At 56.1% G+C, this 23,797-nt stretch overlaps 1 protein-coding gene across 2 annotated transcripts in view; it reads right to left on the bottom strand.

Annotated features, from left to right (window-relative positions):
- Positions 1-329: 329 nt before the first annotated feature.
- ATP2A3 (ATPase sarcoplasmic/endoplasmic reticulum Ca2+ transporting 3) overlaps positions 330-23,797 on the bottom strand; it is a 34,360-nt gene continuing 10,892 nt past the window's right edge. Inside the window, exons 4-21 of one of the 2 annotated variants that reach the window (XM_019659880.1) lie at positions 22,602-22,706; positions 22,281-22,419; positions 21,910-21,990; positions 21,734-21,819; positions 19,690-20,154; positions 17,971-18,059; positions 17,688-17,790; positions 16,305-16,436; positions 15,779-15,904; positions 14,428-14,646; positions 13,982-14,317; positions 11,577-11,797; positions 10,395-10,597; positions 9,698-9,783; positions 5,922-6,055; positions 5,303-5,420; positions 4,680-4,797; positions 330-1,852 (exon numbers count right to left, since the gene is read on the bottom strand). In XM_019659880.1, the coding sequence (XP_019515425.1) occupies positions 1,833-1,852; positions 4,680-4,797; positions 5,303-5,420; positions 5,922-6,055; positions 9,698-9,783; positions 10,395-10,597; positions 11,577-11,797; positions 13,982-14,317; positions 14,428-14,646; positions 15,779-15,904; positions 16,305-16,436; positions 17,688-17,790; positions 17,971-18,059; positions 19,690-20,154; positions 21,734-21,819; positions 21,910-21,990; positions 22,281-22,419; positions 22,602-22,706 (2,781 nt within the window). In that variant the 3' untranslated portion in view covers positions 330-1,832. The remainder of the gene's footprint in view (positions 1,853-4,679; positions 4,798-5,302; positions 5,421-5,921; positions 6,056-9,697; positions 9,784-10,394; positions 10,598-11,576; positions 11,798-13,981; positions 14,318-14,427; positions 14,647-15,778; positions 15,905-16,304; positions 16,437-17,687; positions 17,791-17,970; positions 18,060-19,689; positions 20,155-21,733; positions 21,820-21,909; positions 21,991-22,280; positions 22,420-22,601; positions 22,707-23,797) is intronic. The other variant, XM_019659881.1, reaches the window with a different exon arrangement.

The raw sequence follows: 23,797 nt of genomic DNA, 5'->3' as shown, positions 1-23,797 counted from the left end.
TCCAGGCCAAGGCATGGCGCCCTCCCAGCCTGTTTCCTCAGTGGTGACGTGTGAATTGTAATATGTGTGAAGGGCTTTGAATAGATGCACAAACTGTCAAGTGCTGTCCCCGGAAGGCACTGGCAGTGGAGTCTGTCATTTGTGTGTGGCTCGGTAAGTCAGTGCCTCCTGCGCCTAGTCCCAGGGAACGACAATCTCTGGCTGGTGATGTGGGTGTCCCAGACCTTTGCTCACATTTCCTGGGGTGGGGATGAGTACAGGTGATGATGGGTCAGGTAGCCATCAGACGGGCAGAAGGTGGGACCACTCTCCAGGAACACAGACGCTGATGGTCCTCCAGTGCCCCAGGCACCCAGAAACTTTATTTCTTTACCAAACTGCATGTCAACAGGTGGGTACAGGGTCCTGCCCCCACCCCCTCCTGCTAAGACCTCCCTTTCCCCAGCAGGAAAGCAGAAAATGTCTGCAGGCACCAGGGGAACCCCACCCAACTCCGCTTCTCTCACAGCCCCTCCAGAACCTGCAAGCCAGAAGAGGGAGCAGGGGTCGGGGAGGGGGGCCACAGAACCTGGAGCCCATGTATCTGCAAAGCAGGCTGAGGGGCTTCGATTCTGGGGACCAGGGCAGGGGTGTGAGTCTTGATTTACATATAAAATACTTGCTTTGTACGATCTGTAGGAAGGGTGAGGACACAGTCATTTACTCACTGCTTTCTTCTACAACTAATTTTTGCCAAAGGGGCAAAAGCCGAGTTAAGAGAACATTTCTGTCCATCAAACGCTCTTTTCCTATCATCTCACATGACCCAAATGGACACACGTTCCTCCAGCAAGGAGGGAGGGAGAGGAAATGCGCTTGTGTAACTAGCCATGCTGGGTGACATCCTTTCAGCTCATGGGTGTGTGGGTTTGGGGGCAAAGAATGAGGCCAAGAGTCCAGGGACTCAGAATGACTCAGCTGGGCAGACCTCAGGATGACTGAGCATGGGGTTCAGGTGGGAGGGCACAGTGGTCAGGGACCCAAGGATGTCTAGGGTTCCAGGCGCCAGGCACACGGAGGGCAAATCTGGCTCCTCTGCCTGGCATACCAGGCAGCACTGAGGGGGCTTATCTGTCTCGTTTGCTTAGGACAGAAACAGTCCAGGAGTGAGCCAAGCAGAGGCAGGCGGGCAGGGAAAGGGGGTCCTTGCCCGGCCCCTTCCCCCACTCCTGTGTCCCTCTCCCTGACCCTTCAACTCCCTGCACACATAAACAGAAAGAGGCTCAAGCACTCATGAGCCAACTTTGTGGAAATAAGGGTGGGAGGGGGGGAGAGGGGGGACTGCCTGCCCTTGCTGTGCACAACTGGGCCCAGATGTCACCCCTTCCACTTCCAGCTGACCAGGCTCCAGACCAGGCTCTAAGCAAGAGATCAGAGCTGGAGAGTGCGGTCTCCAAGAGACTTCCGTCCGTAAGGAAGCACTGGTTACCAAGGAAATACCCGGCCTGCAATTAAGTGGGAGCAGGCTCCAGAGTGTGCTCATGGGTTTGAGGGCATCGGGCTCTGCATCTCTAGATGGGCTGCCAACTCTGGCTTCTGGGCAGGCCCCTCCCAGACCAGAGCTTCAGACATGAATTTCCCACGAGAGTCCCAGAGACATGAAGTACAGAGCCCCTAGACAGATGGAAGTGGGGACAGAGACCTCGGGACCGGGCCTGAGGGTGGCCATTCCAACCTCAGTAGGGCCCGGTTGAGCAAGCAGGTGAGCGTGGTAGCAGGGTGAGGAGTGGGGCAAATGCTTGGGCTCCGTCAGTCTGAGGCACACGCCGGAGATTCCACTCTGTTCCCAGCACTCACTTGCGGTCCTTTTCTTCTGGAAGAAAAACCGAGAGTATATAATGATGTATGAGGGGAACATACATCCAGGCTGGCTCCTTCTGGCCCTTCTATCTTTCATGTCTCCCAGGACAGCCCAGTCTCCCACGGTTACACTCAGTCGATCCCCAGCCTCTCTGCATCTCCCGAGCTGCAGTCCCACGTAGTCAGCTGCTACCTGGACACATTCCCCTGGATGTTCCCTGGGCCTCCTGTACTCCATGTGTTCCATCAACCCCCCAGCCCACCCCAATGCATAGTCTACTCTTGTTTTTAGTTTGAAGAACCACCATGAGATCCAGAAATCATGGCATCCTTGACCCCTCCCCATCTCACATACCCAAGCCTGCGGATTTCACCACTTACATCTCCTGAGCTCGTCTGTTTTTCCGCTGCCCCCAGGTCCCAAGGCCTCTCAGCCCTGCCCTCGGCCTCCATCTTACCTCACCAGCGCCCTTCCTTCCGGCATTACACTACAAAACCAGCACATCATCCCCTTTGATGGCTCCCCACTCCACTCAGAATGAAGCGAAAGCCTGCCTGGTATCCTGGGCCCTCCCAGATCTGTCCCCACTCCGCTTCTCCAGGACTTCTCTCCTCTCCCTCAGCGCAGCTCACAGGTCTCTGCCTGACAGCTGCTCAGTCACACCTGGGAGAGCCAAGAGGTGGGACAAGAGGATCCCCCTAAGCCCCCGGTACTGACCCAGCATCCACAATTCTCGCCAGGACACATCCCTCATAAATCACAGGGAAGCCACGAGCATCAGGCCTCAGCAAAACTTCCCTAAAAGGCCACCAAACTGGCTTGGGAACATAACAGGGTCCCTTCTCTCACCCCCGCCCCGTCTGGCTTTAGGAGGCCCGAGGGACTGCAGCCGCACAGGGCAGAGTTGTCTGGGCTTCCAGCGACAGCAGGGCACCACCCTTTAAAGTCAAATCTCTCTGGGACCATGGTCAACATCTCAGGTTAATGGCAGAAGTGGAGATGTTGCCTGGGACTAGCTCACGCTGGGCCAGGACTCAGTGGCTCCGCCCCTCACCAGCTCAACGCAGCTCGCCAGCCTCTCTGCCTCCGGTCTCACCTCATCCTATCTGTCCTCTATGGTCACCCCAGTCCCTCCCATGCTTCCAGCATTCTGGGGCTCCCGCTGCTCTGAGGATAATGTCCAGGGTCCTTACCTTGGCATTTGAGGCCCTTGCCTCACCTCTCTACCCTGCACACCAAGTCCTGGCCCCACTGGAGATGCCAAGCCACACTCATTCTCCCTTCTCAAACCTCCACTCAAACCCCGCCTCTTCTAGAAACCACCCTCTCCCCAGCCCTAGCCCTTACAACCTGCCCCATCTTGCTAGGGGCCCGCTCCCTCCGCCCAGGCCTGGAATCCTCTACTGTCCAGCAGCCAGTGCTGGACAGTGCCCAAGACACAGGCTCTCCTCATCGGATGAGAAATTTTCTCACTTTCAAGTTTTCTCAAGAAAATGTGCTGAACCCCTTGGCAGCTGTGGCCACTTAGGGAAGGCTCTTGAAGGAGACAGAGAAGCTGCCCATGTCCCCAGGAGGCCTGGCTTCACAGGTGGGTCAGTGTGGTCAAGGCTGGCCAGGGCGTTTCCTGGTAGACCACTCCTGTGCTTCAGCCAGAGCTGCGGATTCCTTGGGCTCCCATGGGTGGACTTTCAGTAAACAGACCCATTTCTCTGTCGTCACCTCCCCAGGAGAGTCCACAGAGGGTGGGCCAGAAAGAATCACAAAGCGGGGTGAACGCCTTCTCTGGCTCCCCCTATCGCACCCGTGGGCTCCAACAGGCTTTGCTTTGGCTGAGCACCATCATCATGGACCCCTCACTCCCACATGCCAGGTCACCCTCCGGACAGACCTGTGGTGGACCAGCTTCTCCAGAGAGAGAGAAGACAACTTGTTTTGGCCTTTTTAATAAAATATTTGCAGCACCCAGGAGGGCTGGCTAGCGTGGGAGATGGGGGACGATTGACTGCCTTGGTCCCTGTGGAATTACAGGCATGGGATCTATTTATAGCACCGAGGCACCCTCCCCTGGGACCGAGACACATTCTTGCCAGAGGTGGCTCTCAGGGACCCAGCTACCCCAGCACAGGCCTCAGCCATTGCTGGGCCGAACCTGGGCTTCTGTAGTGGCCTGAGCACAGGGCGACTGCCTTGGCTCCGATGCCCAGGAACCAGAGTTTCTCGTCCCCGCTTCCTCCCTCTCCGGGCAGCTCTCACAGTGAGAACGACACTGCACGGCGGAATCGCCCACCTTCTGAGGCCCCCCTGACAAAGGCAGGGAGATGGACGCCATGCCCCGGGCTGCTCCTCTACACGCCGCCCCCCACCCCAACCCCTGCCATTTTGGCCTCCGTTCTGGGTTAAGGCAGACCCAGAGCTGTGAACTCAGAAACAGAGAACCGCCCCTCCACTCTCCCACAAGGTGACACGAGAGGCCAACCGGGTATGGTCTGGGGTCTAGGAGGCCTGGGAGGCTGTCCTGAGGATGCCTGGATAAAGACAGGCCAAGTTCAGAGAAATCAGAGGGCAGGGCCCAGTGAGCCTGGCTGTGCAGAGCTGGTGGCAGTGAGGACATCGAGGCAGAGTGGCTCTGAGCAGCGCTCCTGCTGGCTGACCAGTGAGCCCAGGGCCCCGACCCTTGCAGACACCTCAGGTCCCAGGCACCAGAGCCCCTTCACGCCCTCCACTTGATGACCCAAGAGCACCTCCCCACATACAGATGGGGGTACTGACACTGGCCCGGCCCTCTGCAGCCTGGGAGCAGAGGCAGGCAGGGCAGGAGGGGCTGGGGCCTCCCACTCACCATCTATGTGGTTCCGGGATAGGTACTTGAGGGCCTCATCAAGCAGGATGACAGGCAGAGATATCTGGAGCACCACCACCCACTGGTGCCCGCTCAGTGGAGTCACCTGGAAGATGAGCTGGTGGGGGAGGTTTGGTTAAAGGAAGGACTGCCCAGGCTTCAATGGACTCTTCATGAACACGTCCAAGAAGCCCCTTTAGGTCCCACCTCTAGATCTTTATCCACCCCCTTTCCTCTGCCTGAAGTGCCCTCCCCAGCCCTAACTCACGGGACCAAATCCCATCTGTCCTGTTGGGAAGTGGGAGGGGTTCTGCACCGGGAAAGAACATAATCGCCTCCTGCCCCAGCCTTGGGAGATGTCCCCACTTCTTCTGTTCCCCAAGTCTGGGGGCTCCCAAAGGTGGGAACACATCTGGCGGATGGTTGCTGCCCCAGGTCCGTGCACAGGCTGCGTGAAGTCAGCACCTCAGCACCCCCGCCTGCCTCTCCCAGTCCTCCAGGGGTTCCTATTGCAGGGGGGACTCAGAAAGGCCCGGCAACCAGCCCTGGGACATACGCCAGAGGATTTGGACCCTGTCATCCTAGGAGCCAGAGAAGGTGAGTGTGGCGGGCAGGAGACTCACAGGCAGCGGTGGCACCAGCAGGATGAAGAAGTGCAGAGCCATGGACATGGCCACGGCCGCCAGCAGCCAGGGGTTCAGCCAGGGCGGCATCCGCAGCAGGGACTGGTTCTCCGAGACACTGCCAAGGGCACAGGGCACTCACCTTGGGCCAGGATGCAGACAGGCCCTGCTGTAGGCACCCATCCACCCTCCATACGGAGGTGCAGGTGGTGGCCTGAGCCTCAGAATTTCCCTAATTGGACCTACGGGCTGGAGCACTTCTGGGAGGCCAGAGCACCCAGAAGGGGCGTGTCACTGCTGCCCACTCAGCCCCCAGGGGCCTGTCCTGGGTCTTAGCCCCATTTCTGTCCCTCAGTCCTGATCCTGGCCCCTCTATTTTATCAGACCCCAATCTTGGCCCCGTTTGGTCCCCTGGATCCCAATTCTGGCCCCACTGACTCTCAGATCTCAAGCCAGGACCCCTGATCCTCAGACCCCAATCCTGGACCCCTTGACCCCAATCCTGGATATCTGACTCTCAGATCACAATTCTGGACACCTATGACCCAAATTCTGCAGCCCACCTGACTCTCAGCCCCACCCCGTCACCCCCAGCTCCAGGCCCTTTTGCCCAGCCCACCTGTTGAGGGCGTTGCACATTTCGATGGTCACCAGCACAGACAAGGCCATGGTCGTGGGGAAGCGTGACTCGAAAACCTCACAATCAATGCCGGCAAAGAGTGGGTTGTCCTCGGAGCACTTCAGGAAGTTCCTCTGAGGGCACCGTGGTAGGGTCAGGTGGGGTCAGGGAGAACAGCGGTCAGAGGAGCGACTGGTGTGTGGGAAAAGGGAAACCTCACTCCGCCCTTGGCCCACATCTGAGGACCCAATATAAATAGTGAGCAAAGCACTGCCATGGGGTGGGCGGAGGGAGGGGTGCTCACCCAGGATTGGGGGCAGGTGGCCTGCACTGTGCCAGGGAGAAGGGAAGACCGTTCAGGGGCAGGGTTATGGTGGGATAGGAGAGCAGCTGGTATTAGGCTGGGGAGGACGGCCGGGAGCCCTGGGATCAAGGGGAGGGTCCAGGATTTATCCTAAAGGTGCACAGGGGTGGGGGTGGGGGTAGGCTAAGTATTGGAGGTGCAGGGGTAGGGATGGTGATTAACTGAGATCACTGAAAGAGTAAATGCATATGAAAACCAATAAGCAAAATTATGCTTGAATACAATTCACCTTTGGTGGGCAGAAGATGAAGGCTACAGCTGCCCTACTCAGTTATTAAATTAGTTTCTATTCATGCCTCCTTCCATTTCTGCACTGAAATTGAACTCTGCCAGTACCGTCTTTTGCTTATGACATGAGCTAATGAATTGCCAGGCACAGGCGTGCTACACAACTTCTTCACAACTAACCAGAAGCTCTCGTGGTTGGCTTGCTAAGGAAGTGGCTCCCGCTCCGGCAGCCCCAGGGGAATTTCCTTCTTGCTCCCAAACCTCGCTCCCAGAGTTGGCTGTGACAAGATGCTGACCAGAGGCCATGCATGAGAACTTCTGTCTGGTTCTCTTCCACATCACAGGAGGAGTGTGTGAACACGCATAACCGTTCCACAGCTCTGTTGTCCCGGGACATAAATCTGAACTCTGGAGTCTCATCTGAACTCAGAGATCTTTAAAGCTAAGGGTTTAGAAACTGGAACCACATGTTGTGAAAATAACCCTCAAAGAGAAATCTGTCAAACGGCTGTCTGTCTGGTAAATACCTTCATTTTCCCACACTGCGTCACTGTGGGTGACTGTCAGCCAGGAGGGGCTGTTGGCACTTTCCTCTTCTCTCTCATGCAGGATGGAAAATTATTTTAAAAAACTACAGCTTGGCTAGATTTCTTATTTTAACAGAAAGATGGGATTTAAATCAACAGTGAGATTTTTCTCCCAAAACCAAGCTCTAGGATTTGGGACAAGTGCACATGTTTTTATTGGGCACTGATCATAGAGCAAAGAAAATGTCCTAAACTTTGAACCCACTCAGTGTTCCTGGTAGTTGTGCCACTGCCGTTGGGCCCCACGTCCCAGATCTCAATGGCCTATGCATCCACGTACACACACAGGCAGTGCACACACGTCCCACTCGGGCACGTGCTTGTTTAGGTCCTCGTGCCTGGGCACAGGGAAGAAATCTGAACCGGACTCCATCAAGATGTTTCAACAGATCTGTTGCTCTTCCCATAAATACCCTGCCCTGTTCAGACCTTCTGGGTTTCACCAGTGAGTACCTGCCACGCAGGCATTATATCCCATGTCAGGGGTCACCGTGAGGCCTCCAAAAATATTAGAAGGTGCTCAGGGCTGGAACTTCTGTCTCATGGGTTCGTGAGCCCCTGTGGAAGTGGGGGCCTGTTTCTTTGGGTGAAGCCATTGTTCTGCCTACTCTTTCCCTTTGCCTCCCCTGCGATTTCCGATTTACCTTATCCTGCAAGGCCCCTCTGGGTTTTATAAACGTAATCGATACTTATGTATAGCTCATGCTATGTGCCAGGTGTTGGCCTAAGCAAGGACTCAGTTAACCCTCTTAGCTCTATGCGGTAGGGGCCATGACCCATTTTACAGATGAGGAAACCAACAGAGAGGTTAAGTAACCTGTCTAAAGTCACACAGCTAGCACGTGGCAGAACGAGGGTATGAACCTGGGCAGTTTGGATCCAGGCTCTGTGCTCCTAACCACCCTGCTGCTTTTTGGCAGCTTATTCCAGGAACCATGGGGCTCTGGGCTCCTCTCCTGAAATTCCAACTGGAGCTGAAAGTTCTACTTCCAGTCTAAGCCCTGACCACCCTGAGTCCCACGGCCTTTTTTCTGCTGAAGCACTTCTCCCCATGATATGTGGATGCCCATGTCCATGGCTCTCCCCCACCAGACTGGAAGCTCTCTGCCTGCTCAGTCACTGCCAGAGCCCTAGTGATTTGTGCCTGGTACACAGTCGGTGCCTGATAGCCATTTACTTGGCCAAGTGAATAAATGAGAAATGGGATGACCTGAGGACCTTTGGGAAGGTGGCAACAAGAAGACGGGACTGAATGGTAGTGGGCATGGGGTATGTGCCTGGCATGACCCCCAGGTGTCTGGCTTAGGTAACAGGCAGGCAGTGGGACTGAGATGGGGACGGAGGAGAGGGGTTATCTGGGGGAAGGTGATAGATTTGACTTTGGACTTGGTGAGTGCAATGGGCCTGTGGGACATCCCAGAGAAGGTGGCCAGCTGCATATGTGGGGCTGGGCTCAGAAGAAGGGTCGGGGGGTGGGGGGAGGTTGGTGGTGAGGGTAGGTCCTTGGAGATTTGGGATCCGCAGTATAAAGGACGGCAATAGAGATGAGGCTGGTAGAAGGCAGCTGCGGGATGGTCAGCACAGCCGCATCTCTACCCTGTGGCTCCCACCAGCACTAAATGAGCAGAGGTGCCTGAGGCTGGCCTGAGCCTTCTGCCCAGGGCTAGGGGCACCAGCCTCTGGAATGAGCTGGGGCCATGCTCTGCAGTGCTGCCAGAAAGGACAGCCCCCTGTGCTTGAGGGCTGGTAGGTACTAGGAAAGCATCCCTGGGCTGCCTCGACCAAGATGTGAATAATGCTGCAGAGCCCCTAAAATCACAGCCTCCCCAGGGAGGATGGCCAGTGGCGGTAGCCTAGCCCTCACGCTGCCCTCACGGTGGTCCCCCGACACTCCCTGGGATGGGGCAGGAAGTCAGGGCCCCTCCGTGGAGCTCTCCTATCTAATAGCAAAGGCAGGCACACTCAGAGGAAGAAGACCTTGCGTCCCTGTAGCTCTTGGCTCTAAACGAGAAAACCACAACTGGCTTTGCCAGAAGTGTCATGAAGGTTCTTTTAAGCAGAGGAAATGCGCTGGCTGCTCAGACAGAGGGGCAGGCTGACAGGCAGTGGCTGAGGGGTCTCCTTGCTTGCTTCCAGAGCTGTGCTAAGCTAAGATGGTCCCATGGTGGGCACCTGTCAGCCAGGTGACTTCAAGAGGTCAGTTGGTCTGTGGGGCGCCTGGCAAATCCGATTTCCTCAGTATGACCCTCTGCCTCAAGTTCTACCATTTAGGGCTTCCTATCTCTGAGTCTTCAACATTGTGGGGGGTTCCCCAGTAAAGATAAGACACTTGTGGGCAGTTATGCCCCATGGTCCCCCCTAATTAAATGACTGGGAGAGGGAACAGCCTCTTCTCTGGCTCGGGGGCTATGCTGCTCTCTCTAGGTTTCCTGTGGCTTCTGAGCTTGGCTCCTTAGGTGGGGGATGTCTACATATGTGAACGGGGGCGGGGAGGGATAGCCGCTAGCCAACCGTGGGATTCTGGGCCCCTTTCCCCTGGAACTCTAACAACCAGCTGAGTTCTACCCCAATAGGCTCCCTGGCTGTCACTTGCTCACCAGCTGGTAGAAGGTGATGTGCGGTCCCTCGGCGTCGTACAGGAACCACCAGGTGGCGGCAGCCACTGTGGCCAGGCCAACGTACACTGCAGGGAGGGCAGAAGGAAACCAGCTATAGTGGACGACTGTGGTTTTCTAGTATCCATTTCCTCTTCCTAATAACTCCCTGAATTTTTGTCAGGGAACCATCCTCTCCCTCTCTGAGTCATGTGGTTTGCAGGCACCAACCCTCAGTGCCAGTGGTGGGCCCTGCCTGGCAACCAGCATCTGTCACACCCCTGGTCACAGTGATTGGCTAGGGAGAAAAGCAGGTAACCCAATCTGGGCCAATGAGAAGCGGCCTGAGACTTTTATCAAGCTATGGAAGGAGTAGTGTGATAAAAGGCTCTCTCTTCTGTTGAATCTGGGGTTGTAATGGAGTAAACACGAGGGCTGCAGCCGCAACAGCCACCCCAAGAGGCACCAGCCTGAGAATGGAGCTGAGGCAGAGCCAAAATATGCCTATGATACTGTCTGAGGCTCTATCTAGCCATGCCTGAGGCATGCGCTAATCTCTTCAGTGAGATAAGCCACACAGTTTCTTTTGGCATAAGCCAGGCTGAGTCATACTATCTGTAGTTTGCAAGCCTAACTGATACAGAGTCTTAGGAAACTACTGGAACCCAGCTGAGGGCTGGAGCCCCGCCCCCCCACTTACCTCCAATAGCCAGATATCGGAAAAAGAGCCAACCACTGATGAGGGCCTCACGAGGGTTCCGAGGCAGCTTCTCCATGATGTCCAGGTCTGGCGGGTTGAAGCCCAGGGCCGTGGCAGGTAGGCCATCTGTCACCAGGTTCACCCAGAGCAGCTGCACGGGGATCAGGGCTTCTGGCAGGCCCAGAATGGCCGTGAGGAAGATGCTGGAACCAGAATCAAAGGCTCCAGCTCCTGCAAACGCAGGGTCCGGCTCCTGCTCATATGTCAAACCGGGGAGCCCACCCATTGCCTCCTCAGCAGCTCCACCTTGCTCTGCTAGTTCTGATGTGTGAGCATGAGTGAGAGGTGTGTGTACACAGCTCTGCCTCACACTGGGCGACCCCTATCTCCCTCAGTGTCAGCTCTCGAGCCCGGACCTATCTGCTCTTTAGGCCTCTCCTGTTTAGGACATAGTCCTCTTTAAGGCACACACATATGTGGACACATATGCCTGAATATACACTGTGAACAGACATGAGCAAAAACCTAGCACAGGCCACACAATCCCACAAACACCTACACGTTTGCCCTGAGGTATAGAGATGCAGAATTCACATGTGTCTAGGCAAACATGTGCTCACCATTCCCCCCAGGCATCTCTCACATGCAAACCGAAGTGTGTACACAATTGCACACCTCCACAAATCCTGCGCCTGTACTCATGCCCATAGTTGCACGAGAGCACAATGCATGCATGCACACACACACACGCGCGCGTGCGCACACACGTGCGCGCGCACACACACACACACACACACAAACACACAGAGTCTTGCTCAGGCACACACACCATGTGCACACATAACTGTGTGCACATGACATGGACACACACGAACACATTGCTGCCCAAAGGTGGGGCTAGTTCTCCCATCTTGCGTGAATCTAAAATGGGAAGGTTACGGCTGGAGAGATAACAGGAGACTTTTCAGGTACCTCCTTGGGGGCTGGGGTGCCCCAGGGCCCCTGGAAAATGACAAGGTATCCTGTCCTAGCCCATCTGAGGTAGGACCCTGGAAGGTCTCCGCCAGGGCAGGGCACATGTCCCTTCATCCCTGCAGCCCCATCCCAGGAACAGGCATTTCCCTGGTCTCAAGGACACAGAGCTGGTCCAGAGGACCAGGAGGAGAGAACGCAGGGCCTCACCACACGACTTCGCCGACATTGGAGGAGATGAGGTAGCGGATGAATTGCTTCATGTTGCTGTAGATGGCCCGGCCCTCCTCCACCGCAGCCACAATGGAGGCAAAGTTGTCATCTGACAGTACCATCTCTGCTGCTGACTTGGCCACGGCTGTGCCGGAGCCCATGGCAATGCCAATTTCTGCTTTCTTCAGGGCCGGAGCATCGTTCACCCCGTCTCCAGTCTGGAGGCCAGGTTAGGGAGGTTCACACCTGAGAAACATCCCTTCCACCTCCCCGACTCCCCTCAACTCAGCCTATTCCCAAGTTTAGGGGATGTCCCCGAGGAAGCAGACAGTTGGACAGAACAAATAGTGAGGCCATGAGCTTAGAAACTGTAGGGATGAGGCTAAAGAGAAGGCAAGAAGTGCAAACAAGGACAGAGTTGGGGAAAAGATCTGGTCTTCTCTAAGGTCAGAGAAGATGGTGAAGTGGGAGTGGGTATAAGAGTGGGTCAATGATGAGGGTGGGGATGAAATTCATGTTGGATGTGAATTGATGTTAAGGACAAAGTTAAGGTTAAGTCAGGAATGAGGTCAAGGTTGTGGCCCAGGTCAATCAACAGCCAGGTTAGGTGTTGTAGTCAAGGTGAAGGCTGGAGCCAAGGTCAGGGTCAAGACTGGACTCAGGCTCAGCATTAAAAATCAAGGTCAAGTCAAAGTCAGAAGCCAAGTCAAGGCTATGGTCCATATCAGGAGTGATGTCATGGTTGAAGTTGGAGTTTAGTCAAGGTCAAGACTGGAAACCAGATCAAAGTTGAGGTAACAAAGTATTAGGCTAGAGGGATCAAGATCAATGTCAGGGATCAGGTCAGGGTCCAAGTCAAAACTAGAACCCATATCAAGGCTGAGCTCAAAGTAAAGAATCAGACTAAGATGCTCAAGATCAAGATCAGGGACCTTTTGTGTGAAGGTCAAAAAATAAGTTCAAGAACAAGGTTTTAGTTGTAGTCAAGTCAAGGTTGGTGCCTAGTTCATTATCTAGGTCAAGGCTGAGCCATAGGTCAGAATTAAGGTGAAGGTAAAGGATTGGGTTAGCTTGGAGGTCACATTAATAACAGAGGCCAGGTCAGGGTTGAGGTCTAGGTCAAAAATCAGATCAGTGTTGACGAACAGGTCAGCAATCAAGAATGAGACAGAACAAAAGCTGGGCCCAAACCAAATGTCCATCCACAGGTAAACAGATAAATAAACTGTGGCATATTCACACAATGGAATGTTACTCTACAATAAAAAAAGCAATCATCAACTGTTACCCACACAACATGGATAAATCTCCAAAGAAAGAAACCAGACATGAAAGAGTAGATAGCGTATGATTCCATTCATATGAAAATCTAGGACAGGCAAAAGTATCTTTGATGGAGAAAAACAGAACAGCAATTGCCTGTTGTGGGAGAGGGGCCTGATGGGACAGAAGCATGAGGGAACTTCATGGGTTGATGGTAAAGTTCCCTATCTTGATAAGGATTTGGGTGACACAGGTGTGTGCATTTATCAGAACTCATCAAATAAATGGCATGCTTGAAGCTTGTGCATTTCATTGCATGCAAGCTTTACCTCAAACAGGAAAAATAACAGAGCCACAGGGGCCAGCCGAGTGGCGAGATGGTTAAGAACTGGCTTGGGACGCCAGAGGGCCCCGGTTCGGATCCCACATATGAGGGCCAGTGACACTGCCCTCCACAGCTAAGATGGTGAACAACAGCTCAACCTGGAGCTGGGCTGCCATGAGTCGCCGGCGACGGCGTAGGCTGCAGCCCCTGCTGCAGTGGGTTGCCATGGGCTACCGTGTGTAGCCAGCAGCCGCTGTGAGCGGCCGTCCAGAAGCCGGCGACTGATCTGCCTCGCCTGGGGAAGAGCGCAATGATGGTGCCAACATGGGCCAGTGAAGCACCGTTCTCCACAACTAGACTGAAGAACAAAACGACAGCAACTTGTCTGTTCCCTTTCCCCCAATTCCCCAGCACTGTTCCCATCCCCCCAACTCCCCAATAAAAAAAAAACCTTTGAAAAAAAAAATAGAGCCACAAATACTGCTTTCTAGAGTACATGAAGTATACTGATATCTACAACTTACTTTGAAATGCATTTAAGAAAAGATGGAATGAGGATGGACAGATGGGATAGGTATGTGATAAAGAAAGTATAATAAAATGTTTGTAGAATCTAGATGGTGGACATACAAGCACTCACTCGAAAAGTATTTCAATTTCTCTTTGTGTTTGAATGTTTTTGTAACAGAATGCTGGAAAAAATAAGAATGAAGCAGAAGCCGGGGCTGCACAGGCTGCTCTTTCTTTCCAAGCCCTGTGGCAAGCGCTGCCCACACTCCTCACCACCTCCCCCAGGCTCGTCTTGTGGCCTCACCATGGCAGTGATCTCATTAAAGGATTGTAGGTTCTCCACAATTCGGGACTTGTGTGCAGGTTCCACACGGGCAAAGCAGCGCGCGGTGAGGCAGGCGTGGCGCTGCTGCTGGGGGCTGAGGTCATCGAACTCACGGCCCGTGTAGGCCTTGCCCGCCACATCCTCCGTGTCCTTGAAGATGCCAAGCCGACGGCAGATAGCCACGGCCGTGCCTTTGTTGTCCCCTGTGATCATGACCACACGGATGCCCGCCTGGTGGCAGCGTGCGATGCAGGCAGCCACCTCAGGCCTCGGAGGGTCCAACATGCCCACGCAGCCCACGAAAGTCAGGTCCGTCTGTAGGGAGGGGGCAGATGCACGTGGGGCCTGGGCCCATCCTCAACCTGCCACCTGCCCAGCTGCTGCAGGCAAACACACGGCTCCCAGACCTGGGGCCCTGCACCTACCTCATACTGCACAAACTTGCTGCAGTCGTCCAGCTGCATGTCTTCCTTCTTCGGGGGCACATCCCGGGTAGCCAGTGCCAGGCAGCGCAGCGTGTCTGAGCCTGAGCCCCAATCCCGGATCTTGGCCAGAATCTGCTCCCTGGAGGTGGTGTTCAGGGGTACTGTGCAGTTCCCCACGCGGACTGAGCTACAGCGCTCAATCACACTCTCAGGAGCCCCCTGCAATGTTGGGGAGGAGAGAGGCAACTGGTCACCCAGGACCCCTCCTCTCCCTCCTGCCCAATTGAGGAAACTGAGGCCCGGGTGTAGAGGAAGGCCACTGAAGGGGACGCACAGCAAGGCATGGGCCAGGATCCATTCTTTGAAAGCCCAGAGTCGGAACCAAGTGGGCCCCACTGTGAGAAAACCCAAAGGGAAAAGGGGAGCGGGTCCTGGCCACCCTGGGGGCGGCACCCTCCTCCCACCAGCCCGTCAGCAGCTGAGAAGGCCTGCTAGATTATTATGGGGGTGGGGTGGGAATGACAGCCCTCCTGCAGGCCCGGCCTCCCTGCCAGCCTGGTGCTACCAGGATCCCAATTCTGTAGAGGGATCAGCAGCGGAAGGCAGGCTGAGCCCTGCTTGCGGACCAGAAATAGAGCCATGCAGAGGGTGTGGTGGGCGTGGCTCTTGGGAAGGTGGTCTTGGGGGTGACAAACTCCTCAGTGGCCTCAAGGTCTCACCTCGGACCATCACCCCACGCCTGGGAATAGCCTCTGAACATATTCCATCAGTACCTTCTTTTTCTCCCCAAAGGGCATTGTTACATTTTCAAGCTTCCCAGACAGAAGCCTTTTCATTTCGAAAGGGGCCAAAACCTCCATTGCGGGGTGAAGTTAGGGCTGTGATTCCTACTTCCGGTTCCAAAGCAGCAGGAGGTGTTGTGGGCAGAGGTCTGGACGGGGCTGATTCCTTTCCTCTCTGGGAAGGAACACGAAGCACCAAAGACGGGTACCAACCACCTCAGCACCCCCAGTCAGAGGCTAAGGGCTTTTGAGACATTTTAGCCTGACCCTGCTGTTCAGATGGGGAGACCAAGCCGCATGGAGGATCATGGGTGACCCCAAGGTCATGGGGCAAGGCAGTGCCTGTCAGCCCAGAGCTGGGGCCGTGGCGAGGGGCAGGCCTCGGCCTCTGACCCTGGCTTGATCTCCACCAGCCCTGGGTCCTGCTCCCAGTTCCCCATGGCAGGCTGACCACCCTCCTTCTGGATGCATTGCTTTGACCGTGGGCCTCACACCTCCCTTTGTCTCCCACAGCCGCAGACTCTGGCTGGAGACCAGGTCCCCCAGGACCCTAGGTAGGCAGGTCCCACCTTCACAAACATCTTGCTGCCCTGGGCACCCAGGCCAGGGCGGGTAGGCGTGCAGTACACGGACATGGACTTCCGGTCTCGCGAGAACTCCAGGGTGAACTCCTTCCGCATCAGCTGCTTGATGACCTGCAGGGCCCAGGTGGGTTAGGGTGTGAGGGGCAGAGCCAGCAGCTCTCACGGCTTTCTCACCAGCCTCCCGGCCCCATGAAAAGACTCTTCCTCCCTGCAGAATGGTGTCTATCCTTCTCTGGCCCTGGCATCCGAGGCCTCTATCTCCCTCTCCAGTCCCCGAAATGCCAAAAAGTTGCCATTTCCTGACCATGCCGTGCATTTCCCAAATCCAAGTCACTGACCACACTCAGCCTTTTCCTTTCTTTTCTCTTCTCCCTAGCCAAGTCTTACTAGGGTCTGAGGTCCTTCCTCCTTCCAGAAGCCTCCCAAGGCTTCATTCTCCTCTCTCTCTTCTCCAGATGCCCCAGAAGGCCCAGCCACGCAGCCTGTGGCCTGAGCCCCTCACCCTACTCACCGAGTTGCAGGCACCAGCTCGCTCCACCCGGGACAGGGCCTGGAGGTCGGTGTTGAACACGTTCATCTTCTCCACCAGGCAAGTCAGGGCTGTCTCCGTGGCCTCTCCCACCTTCTCATACACACCCTTGGCCTGGTGGGGCCCAGAGTACAGGGAATGAGGGGCAAGGCAGCTTCCAGAAGGGCATGCAGCCTCACCTCCCACTCGTTCCCTGCCCCCTGGAGCTCCCTCTGCCAGTTCCCCGCAACCTCTTTTGCTCCAGGCCCGTGGGCCCTTCTCAGCCCAGCTGACCTGGGGTCTGGCTGGTGTCTGGCACTGATGCTTACCTTCCCCTCTGACCCTCCCTTCTCCCGACACCAATGGCTATGCGCTACCTGCCCTCTGCCTTGCTCTCTGCTGGCTCCTTGTCAGTCTTCCTTGCCAGGTTCCTCTTTCTAAACGCTGCTGTCAGGGCCTCACTCCTTCCCTCCCACCCTCTCTCCCCGAGGCCTCCTCTGCCCCCTGCCTCCGCCTTTCACAGGCTCATGACTGCCAGTGCCCAGACTAGCTGCAACCTCTCTCCTAGACTCCAAGCCCACATGTCCACTCGCTGCCTGTTGGACTTTTACCCCTGGGGACCCTCAGGCCACCTCTCTCCCTACATTTGCCACTTTAGTTAGTAATAGTCTCAGCCGGGCAGCAAACAGAAGCTACCCTGACCCTCACCCTCTCTCACCTAACCAGTCACCAAGTCCCAGGATTTGGGCTCCTAAGTCTTTCTTCAACCTATGCCTTATCCCAGCTCCCTGAGCAGGACTCAGCCAGCCTCTCTCTGGATGACCACACAGGGCTCCCTGGCTCCAGTCTTGCCCTGTCTGTTCTGTCCGTCACACAGAAGCCTGGGCGGTCTTTTGTAAATGTAAATCTGACCGTATCACTCACGGCTTAAAACCCTCCAGTGGCTGTCTACTGCCCTCAGTCTGGCATTGGGCCTGACTTGGTGTGGCCAGGTCAGTCCTTCCCCTCAGAGAGGAGCTTCCTCCTGCTTCAGCCACAGGGAAGAGCATTCAATGCCTAACTCACATCAGGCTGTTACAGCCGGTGGCCTTTTCTGGGCTGCGCCTTACGCTTTAAACCCCCTTGTGAGTCCTACACCGCACATCTCTTCCCTCAGGCCCTTGAGCCCCTTACATTACAGTCAAGAGCCCCAGTGCCCAGTTCAGACGCCAGTCAGATGAAAAAGGAGGAGTGGCAGCGGAGGGTGGGCAGGGGTGGCAGTGCTCCTGGGGTGTGGTACTCCAAGGGGCAGGAACCACCAACCCTGGGAGCTTTGAGGCTCTGAAAGAAGGGTCCGTCCTGGGAGCCTGGACACCAGAGAGGTCATGACAGGGAGCAGGGGCTCACCTCGTTGTAGTCCAGAGCTGAGTCGTTGCACAGAGCACAGATAGTCGCCAACTCCACCAGCCCATCGAACTGCCCGCAATGCACCAGCTGCTCTCCCTGCCGCCTGACCAACCAGGAGGTTAGTAAAAGGACCTTAGCCCCGCCCCTGGGAGGTGGCCAGCCTTTTGGTCCCGCCTCCAGGAGGACGCACTCATTGATAACTCCCAGAGCTGTCCTATGTAACCTGGTCCACCAGGAAACCACGACCACCCGCGCCCTCTTGCCCAGTATGCCCAGCACTCACACTTCGCCCTCTGGAGTGTATGTGGTGCCCGAGATGGTGAACTCGTGCAAACGGCAGGCGCCCGCTTTCACCTCGGCTACAATGAACATCTGGGGATGGGGAACACAGGGGCACGCTGAAGTGAGCCCTCACCTCCTTCCACCCTGGAGAGCCAATGTGAATAAAGCCTGACCCCAGGTTGGGGTCCTGTGGGCCCTCAGGGATGCCAGTGGCTTTCCCTCCTTGAGGGTCTCGGAGCTGCAGCGTAAGAGTACAGAGCTCAGGCTGAGTGGGGGCCTCTGCTCTGCCCCCGTGTGTCCAGCTCGGGTTTGTGCATTTGCTCTGGACCCCTGAGGGGTTTGTGACAGACTCTTCCCTGTTCTTGGGGCAGCTCCCAGCTTGACAGAACCCTGAGCTGGGGCAGGAGGCCTGGATCCTTGCCCATCTCGCTGTGCGACCCCTGGCTGAGCACCTGAGCCTGTTTCTCCACTGGTAACACGGGTAGAAAGTGGGAACAGAGTCCAGCTGCCCCTCCTTTCCCTTCAAGGGGATGAGTTCCTGGCCTCAAAGGGAGGAAACCCATCCCCCACTCTGGGGCAGACCCCTCCTGCCCAAAGGTGTCTACGGACAGTAAGGGCCTGCTGCGTCACCCAGCCCCTACCTGTGTACCCCCCAGATGGGGGCTCACCCTTCCCAGGGAAGACCGTTTCTTTGTCAGCCAGCTCTGCTAGGGAGAGAGTTCTTGCTTCCTGGAAACTGCCTCACTGCATATCCCCAAACCTATGGCCAGCCCAGAACCCAGTAGGTGCTCAAAAAATGTCCCTTCCTTCATGCTCTCTTCCCTGCTCCAGGAGGCAGCCCTCCCACCAGCATAGCCTCTGAGGAGTCAAGTTTTTCTCAGCCCTTCATTGAGCATGTACGGTCTCTACAACTTCCCTATACTGCGCTCTTCAAGTCTTTATTTCTGTCAAGGACCACACTGTTCAAATGAAGTCCTACTAGGGATTTTAGCAGCACAGTCTAGCTGCTGGTGCCCCCTCTCCTGCGGCAGCCTCTCATGGGTTTTGATGGGGCTTTAAGGTCTCAGATACACAGCCTGGGTTTCCAAGGCCTAGTGGGCAGACTATGGGAGCAGGATTGGGGGAGGAGTGATGGGAGAACCCGGGATGGATAGGAAACCCACAACCTTCACCATCACCCCACCTACTGTCTGCCCCATGGGTCTGCTGGAGTCTCAGCCAGGATCCCTGGAGCATGTGGGCAGTGGGCCCAGGATCTGGGATCAAGTACCAGGGAATGAATAATTCCTGCCCTGGCTCTTCCCGGGTCATTGGAGCTGGCATATCTGGTGACGGGTGCTGACTGCCGAGTCATGGTGGAGCAGGATAGAACCTGGGTTCAGGCCCAGCTTGGTTCAGATGCTAAGGCTGCACTTGACCCTCTCCCGTGTTCTCTCTGGTTAACTGGCAGGGCTCGCACACCCCAACTTCAGATGAGGAAACTGAAGTTCATAGATGGGCCCTACATTGACCCATGGGTGCTAGTGACACATGTCCCACCAGGCTTTGCTGCGCTGCCCCATGAAATCCTGGATCTGTTCCCCACCATGGGACAGTGCACAGGTTCTGGCCTTCATCCCCGGCCAAAAAGGAGTCAGGGAACAGCCCAGAAAGGGAGCCCAGCCTGCTGGGCATCACACAGCAACACCAGCAGGACTCCCAGCTGGCTGTAGACACTCACCCGGCAGACAGACATCTGATTGGTGGTGAGTGTGCCCGTCTTGTCAGAGCAGATGACTGAGGTGCAGCCCAGGGTCTCCACAGAGGGCAGACTCCGCACAATGGCATTCTTGCGTGCCATGCGCCGTGTGCCCAGCGCCAGGCATGTAGTGATGACGGCCGGGAGGCCCTCGGGGATGGCGGCCACGGCCAGGGCTACAGCAATCTTGAAGTAGTACACCGCGCCGCGGAGCCAGGAGCCGCCGTGGGCCGGGTCAGCAAAGTGACCAATGTTGATAACCCACACAGCCACACAGGTCACAGAGATGGCATGAGAAAGCTGTCGCCCAAACTCGTCCAGCTTCTGCTGCAGCGGCGTCCGCTCGGGCTCCACAGCCGCCATCTGGCTCCGAATCTTCCCCAGCTCTGTGTTCAGGCCTGTGGCCACTGCCACACCCACTGCCTTGCCTGATGCGATGTTGGTGCCCTGGCCGAGGGAGGAATGAGGGAAGGGCCACTTAGCACCCCAGCCAGGGCCCAGGACCCCTGACCCCTGCAGGCCAGACCAGGGCTCTTACTCCCCTGCTTGGCTCGCTTTTTCTCCATGTCACTTAGGGCTCCTAGACTTACGCAGCTATGTGGTACTGAGTGATTGCTGTCATCCCCATGACAGTGTCAGCTCTATGAAGGCAGGGACTTGGTTCAGCACCGCATTCCCAGTGCCTAGCATAGGACCTGGCACAGAGGAAGCACCGGGCCAATACTGACAGGATGATCAGCTAGCACAGCACAGCACCAAGCCATCAAAACACGATTCAGAAACAACCAATGTGGCCATACAGGAGTGCAGCTGACTGCGATCCCAGGTAAACAGTCCGTAAATATTTACTGAAGAATCCGGAAGACCTGAGCTGAAGCCCATCCATTCCCTAAATCCTGTTGTAAGGGCCGGCCAGCCTTGAGCCTCTATGTCCTCTTTTGGAAAGTGGTCCAACAGAGGCCCAAGACGCAGCTGCTCTGAGGAGGCTAATAATTCAGTACCGTTGCAGACACGTGCACTGTGCCTGGCTGGAGAGAGGGTGGGTGCTGGTGGCAGCCGCAGCTTCTCTTTGGCCCTGAGTAATGCAGATCCCGGCTCCCACTTGCAGGGCCCTCAGCTAAGGAAATGACCAGCAGTTAGCCAGAGCGTCCTCCTTACAAAGCTCCTTAGTGACAGCTGCTGACGCCTAAGCATGCCCCTTGGGGTCCCCTCTCCACCCCAAGGCTCCCCTGCATCTAGGCAGGGTGCTCTCCTCAGGAAGAGCTCTGGATGAAATTCACTTTCTCCATTTCTGTTCACTTACGGGGAGGTTCTCTGTCAAGTTATAACTTGGTGCCCTGCGCCACTGCCGACTGGGCTGGGCCATCCTTGTGACCTCCATGCTTGGCCTCAGGCTGCTTCTGGGCAGCCTGTGAGCATCACTGGTTAAGTCCCTTTGAGGCCACTGGGGCAGATCACTCCCACCAAAGCCGAACCCATCACTCTCCCTAAAATGAGCCAGGAGGGCCTGGTGTCTGGCCTTGGGGGTTGGTTTTCCCATTGGAGAAATGGACTGTTCCTGCCATCCTCCACCACTTTGGCAACCCTCTTCCCTCTAGAAGATTCTCTGTTGCGTGATTACAGGCAAACGCCACCCCTCTCCAGATTAAGGCAGGATAAGCCTAGCAGGTGAGAGGCAGAGCTCTGGAGTCAGAATGTCTGAATTCACATCCCAGCTCTGCCATTCACTGGCTGTGTGACCTTGGGCAACGTACTTAACCTCTCTGTACCTGTTTCCTTCCTGGAAAATACACTTAACGAGAGCACTTATTTCAAAGGCGCTGTGAGGATTAAATAAATGAATACATGTAAAGGGTTTAGAACAGTGCCAGGCACAGGCTTCAGTAAACACAAGCTAGTATTTTACTACAAATTTATATGCATTGTCAGCAATCGATGAGGTTTTTTTCCCTGTAGGGCTTTAACTGATTCATCTGAATGAATCATTTTTATTATCATTTTCCAAGCAAAGGCCCCAGGGACTTACAGAAAATAACATGTTCTTCTTGTCCTGGTTCACAGCTCTGGGATCTGGGATGGCATCTGTGTGCTTGGTCACAGACACGGATTCACCTGGTTGTAGAATGAGAAATGAGACGCCCCACGTGAAGATACCCCCATCCCTGGACCCAGCCCCTGCTCAGCCCGGCCTCCAGGCCTCACCCGTCAGGATGGACTGGTCGACTCTCAGAGTAGTGGACTTGATCTCGATGAGACGAAGGTCAGCAGGCACTTTGTCTCCCACTGCAGGGAGAACATGGCTTGGCTGAGTGTGGCTTTGGGCACCACCCCCCGAGAAAGCCAGGCAGGCTCCTAGGAACCAAGGCTAGGGCTGAGAGGCGGAGGCTTAAACGGTGATCCCTCAGGTGGACCCCACTCCTTGGCCTACGGTCTCATCTGTCCAGCAGGCATTGGGCCAAAGAGCTTTGGAGGAATCTGACAATTACCCCTCTGCATATACAGCCACAAAGACAGGAGCGTAGAGAGGGACAGGCTCACCAGTGCGACATAATGCAAGGAGGCCCCCAGCATACCAGCCACTTCCACGATGTCTCCAGGGACGATGTCCCGGGCGCGGATCCTCTGCACGCCCAATCGGTCCGAGCGGGTCACCTTGCCCATCTCGGGCTCATACTCCTTCAAGGCCTCGATGGCACTCTCAGCATTGCGTTCCTGCAGAACACGAGGCAGGCAGTGGTCTGTCCCTGCTGGTCCCAGCAGGCCACCCCCTTGGAGCGACATCCCTGGGGCTTGGGATGGAGATGGAAGCAGGACTTGGAGGACTCGTACTAGGTAGAGGTCACACCCAGCAGCCACGAGAACCCAGGGCCCAGCCCCACCCCTGTGCCTCCCACCTGCCACACGCCCACGACGGCATTGGCCACGAGAATCAGCATGATGACCAGGGGCTCCACAAAGGCTGTCGTGGTCTCCTCGCCCTCCTCGAACCAGGCCAGGACCTGCGGGATCAGAGCTGGTGAGTCTGGGCCAGGCTGTGAGCCAGGGTCTGCTCACCACTTCCTTTGTACTCTGGGTCTCCTGTCTGCTCCCCTGCTTTGGGGGAGATGCCCCGAGGGAGCCCTGGGCTTGGAGAGGGCTGTTCTGAGAAGGCCTTGGCTCAGGACACCCAGCCCCTAACAGTAGTGGCCGCCACACTTCAAGTGCCACCTGCCAACTTTCAGTGATGTGGGGCAACTGTACAGCTGCCAGCTGGAGGTCTCACTGTCTGCCTAGCTATGGTTATCCAGGTGTGGTGTCCAGACCAGCAGCAGCAGCAGCTGGGAACTTGTTACACACATGCATCACCTCCTGAGTCAGAAACTCTGGGGTGGCGCCCAGCAGTCTGTTTTAACAAGCCCAGGTGGTCCTGCTTCAGGCTCATACTCAAAATCCACGGCCAGAGGAGCAAGATTCCAGCCAGAGCCCCGGCCCGGAGGTGGGAGACCAGGTTCAAGTCTCGTTCCCACCTCTTGGCCCAAGTGGATACTTGTCTCTCCCCTCCATGGGCCTCAGTGTGTCCATCTGTACTGTGGAGGTCTACCAGCACCCTTTCAGCTCAGCTTCAGCTGCATAGACTTTTTTGTCTCTGTTAAGAGTCCTTGGTTTCCACAAGGAAAGTGAGTGGACAGGAGGGACAGACACAGCTGCCTGCAGGGGAAGAACTGGTCCCAGCCAGGGTCCTGCTGCTCCTACACTCCACGTCAGTCACCAAGATGAGGTCTCCTCCCCCGGCCCTCCTGGGCATGGGGTCAGGAGCAGGAATCACGGCCGCCCTCAGGGCAGCCATTCCTCTGTATTACCCTTTGGGTCTCTGTTGCTAATGACAACCGCTGCCCCCTCCCCCACTCATGGCACCCACTGTCCCCTCCTCCACTGCTCCAGCCTGGCCCCACGGCCATGGGCAGCAGGAGTGGGGCAAGCGCAACGGGGAGCAGTACCCCAGGAGGCTGCAAGAGGTTAAGGCCTAAAGTCTTCTGAGAGGCAGCGGGGGCCACGGAAGGGGCTCTCAACCAGGGTGATCTTGTCCCCCCCTCCCCACGGGACATTTGGC

This window comes from Hipposideros armiger, unplaced genomic scaffold (genome assembly GCF_001890085.2).
Source record: "Hipposideros armiger isolate ML-2016 unplaced genomic scaffold, ASM189008v1 scaffold_304, whole genome shotgun sequence".
NCBI classification, from domain to species: Eukaryota; Metazoa; Chordata; class Mammalia; order Chiroptera; family Hipposideridae; genus Hipposideros; species Hipposideros armiger.
The sequence above is the reverse complement of the archived record's forward strand: the minus strand, read 5'-3'. Positions and strand labels throughout refer to the sequence as shown.